This window comes from Mus caroli, chromosome 2, assembly GCF_900094665.2.
Source record: "Mus caroli chromosome 2, CAROLI_EIJ_v1.1, whole genome shotgun sequence".
NCBI classification, from domain to species: domain Eukaryota; kingdom Metazoa; phylum Chordata; class Mammalia; order Rodentia; family Muridae; genus Mus; species Mus caroli.
In genome coordinates this window covers 52,973,487-52,984,809 of record NC_034571.1, presented here as the reverse complement: position 1 = coordinate 52,984,809, position 11,323 = coordinate 52,973,487, and the positions used below count along the sequence as shown (strand labels likewise).

The 11,323-nt window shown below is 39.7% G+C and overlaps 1 protein-coding gene across 1 annotated transcript; it reads left to right on the top strand.

The window, feature by feature from the left end:
• Window positions 1-3,070: 3,070 nt before the first annotated feature.
• On the top strand, window positions 3,071-8,901 carry Ermn (ermin). Its single transcript, XM_021157045.2, has 3 exons — window positions 3,071-3,481; window positions 4,081-4,173; window positions 7,623-8,901. Exons 1-3 carry the CDS (start codon window positions 3,241-3,243, stop codon window positions 8,129-8,131), a joined length of 843 nt encoding a protein of 280 aa, XP_021012704.1. The 5' UTR covers window positions 3,071-3,240; the 3' UTR covers window positions 8,132-8,901.
• The last annotated feature ends 2,422 nt before the right edge of the window (window positions 8,902-11,323 follow it).

The following is an 11,323-nucleotide window of genomic DNA, read 5'->3' as shown; positions in this document are numbered from 1 at the left end:
CTTTGCTGTGATTCTGAAGTGATGTCCTTGGCAAAACCCTCTTGAAGTGATGGGGGATAGGACCTTTAAAACTGATGTGAGCATTTGTATATCTGTTTGCTACTGGTTATTGGGTTGATTAAAGGGTCACTTCTTTCTCTTAAGGATCATAGAGTTTAATATGTTCTCATTTGTCCCCGAACTTTGGATTCAGTTTCTGTATACCCTCACAGATTCTCATCAATATTTTCTCATCTACAGGCTTACTGGTTATTTCTTGTGAGGACAGACACTTCATTGTCTCCAGCAGCTCTTGTGTGCCTCCTGGGTTGGCAATGCCTCTGGCCTCCTGCTGCCCTCTAGTGGCTACTATTCTCACATATGCCAAGGTGATTGATGATGGATACGTGTAGGAGCTGTGGTCAATACAAACATTTGTGCAAAGGCCAGGGATGGCATGTGGCCTCATCTATAGTATGTGGCATTACAGCTTATAGGAACAAGAGAGAAACACCCATTCAACTAATTTAGGGGCAGAGACTCTGTGAGTGAACAGTTCTAATTCTTTTCCTGGACTGAAAGCTGGAAATGTCCTTGGTCCTGTCTGCAGTTCTGGGTCCAGGCATGCCAGAGGGAGTTCTGGTACATGGTTGCTTACTTTTCCTCTAAATCAGCACCTGTGCCGAGAAGCTGAATGTAAAATATGTCTAAAGGTGAGAGGAGACACATTATGGGTGGACTGACTGGGTTGAACACCTCCCCCAGTTTCTACAATTAGTTCTGTAAAAAGTCCATAGGTTAGCATCTCAACGATCTTTACACTTCCCTTTGTTCAGTTCCAGCTACACAGGACTCCTGCCTATTGTCTTTCTCTTATGTTTTCCATAAACTTTCCCAAATTCACCCTCGGCAATCCATTAGTTTCATTCTTCAGACTCTCAAGATAAAATGTGGAGCTACTGACTCTGACATTTTTCTGTGGCTGTGAGATTCTGGCTCTATAACTTATAAGTTAAACCCTTCCTGAGGTGAGACGGTCTCCACTGAACTCAAAGCCCCACCCTCCATCACCCCATTTCATCAGTGGGCTTACCAAGTATGTAGCATTCTACCAACTGAGCAAATAGTCAGTGTGCTAGAGAGAGAAGAGCTGGCGATGACAGGGTAGGGGGTCACAATCTCTGTTAGAGATGTTTTCCTGGATCAGGATTGAGCAGATGATGTCACAGTGATATGTATTTGGCGTCTCTGACATATAATCAAATGGAGTCATCTTTAGATGGAATGTAAAATTTTTTATGGGTGGATGGATATTTTGCCTGTTTTTTATGTGAACCATTTCTATGGCTGAAGAAGCAGCAGAAGAGGTAGTTGGGTCATCTGAAAGTGCTATTACAGATGTTCTGAACAACTGTGTGGGAGGGAGCTAGGAACTGTGGCTCAGCTCCTCTGGAGGAACAGCCAGTGTCCTTAATCATTGAGCTGTCTCTTCAGCCCTCTGAGGCACCATTTTGAAGGTGACAAATTTACAAGCACCCCCTCCCCCAATTTCTATTCTTGTTTCCTATAAAAATGCCCTCAAATGTATTCTCTTGGTGGAAGAGATTTACTCACTTCTTTAAAATTTACTCACTTTTAAAAATCGAATGCCTGTTGCCAGAGTTGTTAGGCAGTAGTGTCATCAGTTAGACCCAAGAGTCACATGTGATGAAAAACTGAGAAAGAATTGTTCAATGTGGGAGGGGAAAAAAGACCTAGTCATCCCCTCAAGTTCATCTCCCGGTGCTAACATGACCTTTGAGTTACGTGGGTGGCAAGATCCATGCCTAACTTCTGCTAAGTAGTCTTGGCCAAAGTGCGATTTTTACCCACCATGGTTCCAGTGCCTCCTGCAAGATGGTCTGATAACTTTACAGAATTGTATGAAAACTCTTCTTGGGAGACAAGTGCCTTCTCTGGCTGGCACCAGGCTTCATCAGTCATGTTTTCATTTCAGCATGAACGTTCTGAGGTAGTTCCAGTTCCTTGGGGTCTACTGTCTAATATCTGATAATCTCGAACGGAAGGGCAAAGGCTTCTCTTTAGAATCTCTTCTTGTCTTCCAGGATGGTTTGCCTGCCTAAGGCAAGGTGAGTGGTGCATGCTGAGAACAAAGGTCAGCTCCCTTTACACTGCTCAGGGGAAGTTTAGATTTGAGTTGGTAAAGTTCCATCACTGTAAAATTACTTACTTAGTTAATCATAAGCAATTAAACTCTGGAGGGAAAAATGTGGGCTAGGAAAGGGATCATCAAAGGAATGATACATTAGCCAGAAATTAAAGACTCAGAGACATTGTTCAGACAAAAGACTTGATCTTGGGAAAGGACTGAGCCATCCAGAAAAAAAGAAAGAATGTATTCCTATTAAAGGGAAAGGGGGAGTGAGCAGCAGACTAGTTTTAGCCAATGACTGGCCAGCAGACTGCATCACAAATATCAGTATGAAATGCAAAGGATAATTCTGATTGGAGCAAGGGATAACTTCAAGGGAAAATCACACCAGTGTTTTAATGCATAGGGTGGGTGTCTGTAGACTTGGGGAAACTGGAAAATCAGCTTCCTGAGAGCACACCATGAAATCAGTTGCCAAAGCCATTTACAATCAAGTTGTCATGTTTACAGATCCTTGAAAAGCTGGTTTTAGTCTTTAATAGATGAGAAATGATGCCATTGTCTCCTACAAAATAGCTGAGGTTTTACTCGAACCAAATCTGTTCGGAAATGTTAAGCTGGTTACACAGAACTAATGTGCCTCAAGGTGGTCATTCTCTCTGGATTAAAGCCTGGGAACAATTGTGGCTCCTGTTACAAGGAAAATTACAATGGGCCATTATGGAGAGGGACAAAAATCTCTGTTCCCAGAGGGGGACTGACAAGCAGCAAGTCCCCCTTTGCATGCCAACACAAAAGCCTGATTGCTTCAGATTGCTTGTTTATGCAAATTGAAGGCAACATTAATTCTGAGACTGGAGCTGTGAGGTGGTGGGGATGTTGCTGATTGGCTGGGTTTTGCTCCCGGGCTGGTAACCAAACTGACAAACCCTATCATATTCATTCTAAGCCCTGAAAACCTTTTGGAGGAATCTTGCTACTGCATGTCAGACTGAGAGTTTGTTTCTACTTTAGGTTTCGAACTGTAGGAACCACAGCATTAGAGCTTATCGAAGATCGGCTCCCTTACTTTCTTCATTGCGTCCTTAAGTCAGACCTCAGTGAACATCATGACAGATACTCCTGTGACACTGAGCGGGACAGAGTGCAATGGGGACAGACCACCTGAGAATGGCCAACAGCCTATCAGTCAAACCAAGAAGGAGATAACTGATGCAGATGAGACCCAGCCATACTACAGGGTTGAACCCAGTCTTAAAGATTTACCTGCAAAAGAAAATCAAGAAGAAACTGGAAACATTAAAGCGAACATACTACCTAAAGGGCCTGAAGATGAGAGGATCCTCAATGGTAAAGTATTTCTTTTTCTCAGTTTAATTGTTTCGACTTACAAGCTTTTCAAAAATATATATATATTAACTAATATTACATAAATAAGCTGAACCCAAGAAATACAGTCCCTATACACAATAGGGGCTTCCTACCATACTGATTCATAACTCAGGCTTGTCTGATAGCTCTGCAATTCTGCTGTTTTCTCTTCTGAACCCCTGATTGTTTTCACTGAAAGAAAACAGAATGAAAGCAGCCACCTTTATTGAGTTGTTACATAATTTCTAAATGGTAATCCAATGGTAACTACTGCTATAATGGTTAGAACCACAGGTCCATTGCTGGTTACACAGAACTAATGTGCAAAACAAAGAGAAAAAGGGGAACTCAGAATTATAAGATCCTAAAGAGATCCTAATCCATCTAACACACACACACACACACACACACACACACACACATATATATATATATATATATATATGGAGATATTATCATTGTGGAAACTAATTATTAAACAAATGCAATCAAATTTAAAGGAATCAGAAAAATACAATGATTTGTGAACCTTTAACCATATGTGTTGGAAATGTTATATTACTTGCGTTTCTCCCTAGAAAACCCAGAAGAGGACCTCTTTGTTGTTCACCAGGCCATCAAAGATCTTTCTCTCCAAGAAATAAGTGCAGAAGACATGGCTTTTCGAGAAGGTAACGGGAATCCTAGTTTCCCGACATAATTGTTTAGCTGGATGTGATATAATTGTATAAGATGTGTGTACTGCCTGTGTGCTATAAAGAAGCAGTTCCAAAGAAAGACTCCAAAATCTTCAAGCTGGTAGGGGCAGATACCTGAGCCATGCCCCACCTTACCCAGCTTTCTAGATGGCTCAAGCCCCAAATTGTCTGGGTCAATCTGACTGCCTGGCATGGCAAAGTGATAGCTATGTCTTGATAGGTTAGCCCACTGCATCCAGCTCTCCCTTTAATTTGTACTTCAGATGGGTGTTGGGCAGCTTTTGGGGTGGTTAAAAAACAGGTTTAGTCTAAAGTTTCCTATTGACATTCGATCTAAAGTAACGTTATAAAACCAGTTACTATGTGGGAAAATTATGTCTGAAAGAAGTATAGAATAAGTATGTTTCATCAAAAAATGACCCAGAGTGATAAAAATAATTTTATGATCTTTAAACAACTGTGAAAGAAAAAGACCAAGAAAGTAGCATTGCTAAATTTCAAGTGCTAAATTTCAAGTATAGAAGTATAGTCAGTAGACAAAGTCAGAAAATCCTCTAAACATTTCTTCTAAGAAGATAGTTACATTTTTTTCTTGGTTTTTTGAGATTTCCATTCAAATAGTTTCAGCGCAGGATAGAATCTATTAATTAATCATTCCTTCCCTCGCTAGAAGCTGTAAACAGCTTATCCTCAAACTGAAGCCAGCATGTGGCACCTAACCAATTTAGTTAGGCTCCTACCAGGCAAAACAAAAGTGAAGCCCCAAGGGACAGGAGAATAAATAACAAGGAGAACAGGGAGGTAATTGGGAATTTTGGAGTCTCTCTCTTTGCCTAGACAACTCACATATTCTCTGCTGTCCAACATACATGTACGTAGGTATAGCAAAGCAGTAGCTGGTATCACAGAGGAATCACAGGAAGATCATCTCAACACAGGCAGTTGTGAAGGTTAAGACCATAATTGCATTCCTTTCAGTCTTTCTGTTTTTAATGTTACTAGTCTATCAAGGCAGGGCTCATGGTCATCCACCTAGAGCTGCTTTACCCGTAATGAGATCCACTGCAAACAAAGGTCACAAGGCATGTGCCTTTTGATCAGTGGAGAGGGACGGGGTTCTCATGTGACATGGTGTCACCAGTGAATTTGCCTGTGCTCACCCCCTTTCCCTCTTAACACAGCACTTCCGACTCTGTGACAGAGGTGCTGGTTTCTGTGCCTTTTCCCTTTAAAATACAGTCTCCTACGAGAATATGCCTGCCAAGAATAAGATGCTAAAAATATTGAGGAAAAAAACCACTAATCAATTTAAATCGAAGGATGATTTTTTTTTTATTCATGACAGTCTTGGGCCTGAGTTTTGAATATGAATAAAAAACTCAGTGTGTATGTGTGTGTGTGGTGCTGTGTTGTGTTTTATTGGTGGGAGAACACACCAAAACACAGACCAATATCAGCCAATATCCAACTCTACATTGCAACATTTCCTTGCAATGTAAAGAATATCAAGTGGGCAGCTATTATTATGAGTGTGGGTGGTAATTCATGATTGCTTCTCTCTATCACGGTCCGTGGAAACTTGGACTCAAAGGGGGAAAACAAGTTTTCAGAGGAAACAGACTTACAGGGAGAACTGTGGAGGGGAAAAAAGTTGGCAATGGCTGTTCACCTTGTTTATAGGCTCTTGTGGCATAGGAAGAGAATGGTGAAGTCACATGTTCTGGCCTGTTCTCTATGGCTAGGTAACGTTTTTCCACACAAGCCTGTTATGTGTGCATGTTCAGTAAAAACTTCTGTTCTCTTACTGTTCGTTCTTATAACCTCGAGAAACGCTAGTGAATTGTGTTAATATGATCCAGCTGTTTTGAAACAAATGATTATAGTGCTTTAAGTCTTCTGAAAGCCACAACATGGCACCAACTAACCCCGTTGCTCTGCTGTCATTTGGGGCGACGGGAGAACCTAGCATTATATGAGTACAAGCCCAACATAAGCTCTAGAGCTGAATCTCTAGAAGTCAGTAGAGGATCTTAAGCCATGTTGTGTACGATTCAGTGGCCCACTTATAAATTCCTGAGTTCTGAATATCTAGGGACCTGTGATCTTCTGTTTTTTTTTTTTTAACATTTTATTTTTATTTTATATATAATGAGTGTTTTGTCTGTGTGTATGTTAGTGCCTTCATCTCTAGCCTGGTTCCTGGAGGTAAGAAGAGGGCATTGGATTCTCTAGAACTAGAGTTACACAAAATCATAGACTATGCACACATAACAGGCTTATGTAGAAAACATTACCTAGCCATAGAGAACAGGCCAGAACATGTGACTTCACCATTCTCTTCCTATGCCACAAGAGCCTATAAACAAGGTGAACAGCCATTGCCAACTTTTTTCCCCTCCACAGTTCTCCCTGTAAGTCTGTTTCCTCTGTAAACTTGTTTTTCCCCTTTGAGTCCAAGATTCCATGGACCGTGATAGAGAGAAGCAATCATGTGGGTGCCGGGACCAAATCTGGTTCTGCTGAAACAGCAAGTTGCTGGAACCACTAAGCCACCTGTCTAGCCTGCCTTTGCTCCTTTTTGTAGCTCCTTAATTTGGTGACATTTTTATGTGTGTGAATGATTAGCATGCATGCATATCTGTGCACTGTGTGCACGCCTGTTGCCCACAGAAGCCAGAAGAGGGTAGAAGATCCTTTGGAACTGGAGTTAGCGATAGTTGTGAGATGCCACGTGGGGACTGGGATTGGACTCTGTGTCTCTGGAAGAGTAGCTAGTAAGTTTAACCATTGATCCATTGATCCATTTTCCTAGCCACACTCAGAGACAGCGTCTAAAACTAGCCATGGGCAGACATCATTTACTCTCTGGAATAAAGAGTTTTAGCCTAAGGCATTTTTTGCATGGTCCTTGTGGGATATATTTGTTGATATGAAGTAAACCCAAACATTTTACTGAGTGTGTACATATACACACATATAAAATATATACATGCACACACATGTATGATCTGCATACATACATATATACATAAACACACACATATAATTACTGCAAGAGAAAAATTTTAAGTGTGCCTCAGAGAACGATAATCCTCCTAAATACACCAGTCTATGACAAAAGAATTCCAGTCAACGGAGGTCGTGTTGGAGACATTTCTGTAAACATATCATGCTCATTAGCATTTTAAAGACTTAAATGCTGAGGTATGCACTTAACTGTATAAAATGCAGGGTTTTGTAAACCCTTTTTTGACTGTGAAACCTATTTGATTGTCTAGAACTTAGCAGGCAACCCCGAGTCACAGTCCAGAAGGCACAAGTTGGACTCTCATTGTCCAGAAGAATGGCTTAGCGTATTACTGAATAGCCACTAGATGCTCTGAAACCCAGCATGTCTCACCCACTAGTTCATTTTGCTGCAGGGCATCCGTGGAAGAAGATTCCTCTGAACAGCAGTAACCTGGAAGTGAGTAGACAGAAGGAAAGAACTGCCCAGCAACAGCTTGAGCAGAGAGGAGATGCGAGCACAACTGAAATCGAATGGCTGGGGTTCCAGAAATCTCGTCCAGTTGACATCTTGCATTCTAAGTGTGACGAGGAAGAAGAAGAAGAAGAAGTTTGGAATGAAGAGATAAATGAGGAAGATGTTGATGAGTGTGCTGAAGAGGAAGATGAAGTTCGAGTAATAGAATTTAAGAGAAAACACAGAGAAGGTTCTCCATTAAAAGAGGAAAGCCTTGCAAGGGAGAACTCCCCACTAGGCAGCCCCGGCTCCCAACCGGGGACCCCAGATGAGCAGCCAGTGTTTGGAAAGAAGGGAGATATCGCCAGGAATTCTTATTCCAGATACAACACGATATCCTATCGGAAAATAAGGAAAGGCAACACCAAACAGAGAATTGATGAGTTTGAGTCAATGATGCACTTATAAACTAATGGGGACTGAGGAATGTCGGGAGTGTTAAAGAAAAGCTAACTTCTAACTTCCTTCTGCTGAGATTTCTTCTGCTGCCTCATTTGCAAGATGTGCAAGCTTAATGTCTTCTTCACCATAAAGCAACATGGAAATAACCATAGACAAAACTTATTTGGGTAACTTCAAACCAATGAGCTTTAGATTCATTCCTGGGTTTTTGCTTTAAAAAAAAAAAGTAAGCTAATAATATAGCATCAGGTAAGCATTGTCACAGAGCTAAGCCTGGTAGGATTTGTCTTTAAAAGTAGCAATGGTAAGAGAGGCAAGTCAAGGGAAAGAGAACAGTAGACATGCCTCTCATCATTCTCTTGGTGCCTCTTTTTTTTCTTCAGGCCAATGAGAAGCCGAAAATTAAACCCCACCTCCATCAAACACAGTTTTTATAGATTCTGGCTTTTTTTTCTTTTCTAATTGTTGTAAAAATATATCTTAAGTCAGTTTCTGTGGCATCTACTGAGTAAAAATTTAGCAGATCTCCTTTCTAGGTGCAACTGTTCAGTGAATTCCCTCACTAAAAGGCTAGGCAATTGTCAGCAGGCTTTATGCTTTCCATATGAATTAAATCAATTGTGAAGTTGATCCAGAGAGAGCCTAGATGACTGGGGAGCCATTGAGTAGGGAATTGTATTGGATGATGGTTTTCATTTTTGTTACTGAAAACAAAGTCTTGTCTCGCACAATGAGAATCATTAAAAATAAAAATGGCAATTTTAGCACAATTTTAAGAAAATGCCCTACTTCATTACTGCACTTTCTTGTATTAACAGTATCTTAAAGCTGTTTTTATTTTTCTTAGAAATGAGAGACACTGGCAGTCATAACTGTACTAGTTACTATGAAAATGGAAAAATAATTATCTTAGACTATTTTAGAAGTAGGGTGTGAGCATATATTTTTAGAGGAAAAGCTGATAGTCATAGGGAATATATGATTTATTGGACCAACGCCCAAATCAAGAAGCTTAAAACTGCACCTGTGGAGTGCCACCCGAGCCAACACATCAAATAATGCATTGAATATTTATGAAAAAGTATATTTATACTCTCGGATAGTTTGCTCCACAAATTTTCATTTCATGATTCTGTATATATTGCCCTGAACTTTCTGTGATCACAGATTAAAAATATCTTTTGGTTCCAAATAGAAAGACAATTCTTTATTGTCTGACTGTAATACAGCCTTCATTGTGCTATTCATCCCGTTGTTTGCTTCACTCTGTCTGTGTAAAAGCCAGGGCTATTCCCTCTTAGATGATTGCTTAGTTATGTGTAACAAATCCCACACAATCTCATGGCAACTTCCTTAATTCCTCCTGGTCATATAATATATTTCCATAGTATCGTATACTATTATGGAGTATTTAAAAGACTCAAGTTTGAATTACCATGCTTCTTTTATTCTTCAAAGCAATTCTTTACAACCTGACCATGTAAAAGATCTGTTACCCCTAGAGTGTTGAGCCTGCTGATTTCATTTAGGACAAATGTGCATGTTCTGAATGAAATGAGAGAAATGCTGTATTTATTGATAACATTGGCTAGGAGACTGATGGACTGGCACACTTTCCTGTTTTAATTTAGAGCCTTTGATTATTCCATAGAGACAACCTGTGTGCTTTCCTGGATTCCTGATGAGCTCTGCCATTTTCTACTTAATTTCAAAGCCCAGTTTTAAGTAACAGGACTACACTGTTGCCCTACCCACGTGACACTTGTTTTGTTAGATGGAGATGTTGCATTACTATGGAGCTTATATGAAATGGGTAACATATAGTTAAAGGTCGTGACAAAACTATAACATAACCTTGGACTTTTTCCACGGGATCCTTTTATCGCAAAATTAAACAATTATGAAACATTCTGTCCACAAAGACTATTTTAAGGTATATTCAACTGGGATTTCATTTATTCTTATGGACAAAGCAACGCAGCATCAGGAGATCTTTGGTAACATTCTTCAGTTATCATTATACTTTGCCGAATTCTATCGCAGCACAGCAGGGCCAGAGTTAACAACTGGTTAACAAGGTGGTGGTAAGTGGATATTTGGGTCTATGAAATCTGAAAAAAAAATGAAGGTCTTGTTCAGATTGCATAGGGGTATATTAATATACTTTAAACTCATCTAGATTACTCTCAAGTGATACCCACTCATGAAGATTTTGCTGAGATTTCGGGATTCCAGGTTCGGGGGTGAGAAGGATTCTGGTACCTGATACTTGTTGGAGATTATGTGACTGCTGGCATGTCTTAGATGACTTAGTTATCTTTTGTTGACAGACGAATGGGAATTAACAATAGCTTTATGCCTTTGTGAAAATGAAATTTACTTTTAGTTTCATATTATATTTAAAGACATGAAATTTGTCTGGTTCAGTATCTATCTATCTATCTATCTATCTATCTATCTATCTATCTATCTATCATCTATCTATCTGTCATCTATATAATACATATCTAGCTACCTGACTACCTATCATCTACCTACCTACCTGCTGTTAAATAAAGAATTTCCTTGTCTGATTTCCTTTCAATAAAAGTTTGTTTTCTTTGTTTCAGGTTTTCAGCCTATATTTCTTTAGAATTTAGTGAGAATTTTTTTCATGTAAGCAGCTATTTAGACCATCAATCAATGCACTTTACAAAAATCAAGAGAACACCTAACTAAAATTATTTGTTTCAAAGAGATTTTTAAATAATTATATGTGAAACTGTGAGCACTTCTGGTGATTAGATATATACTCTGCATGAAAATTTTCTATTACTTTGAGAAGAAAATTGCTTTAGATGCATATTGGTACCAACAATATGAAAAACACATTTATCTTTGTAGCCCTCAAGGTAATGTACTTACCCTCTTCTGACACATTGATCATGTTATTCTGCATTTCACATGAGGTACTATTTGTGGTATACTTTCAACTGACATTACGCTTCTCAAAGTGATCAAGGAAAACATTTAAAATAAGTAATTACAGAGGAGGATTCACAGGGCCCCCAATGGAGGAGCTAGAGAAAGTAACCAAGGAGCTAAAGGGATCTGCAACCCTATAGGTAGAACAACAATATGAACTAACCAGTACCCCCTGGAGCTCATGCCTCTAGCTGCATATGTATCAGAAGATGGCCTAGTGGGCCATCAGTGGAA

Excerpts from the sequence above, each read along its gene's own strand:
- Ermn (XM_021157045.2), top strand. The coding sequence starts at position 3,241 with ATGACAGATACTCCTGTGACACTGAGCGGGACAGAGTGCAATGGGGAC. Across the intron at positions 3,482-4,080 it reads AGATGAGAGGATCCTCAATG|AAAACCCAGAAGAGGACCTC; the intron begins GTAAAGTATTTC and ends GTTTCTCCCTAG. Across the intron at positions 4,174-7,622 it reads AGACATGGCTTTTCGAGAAG|GGCATCCGTGGAAGAAGATT; the intron begins GTAACGGGAATC and ends ATTTTGCTGCAG.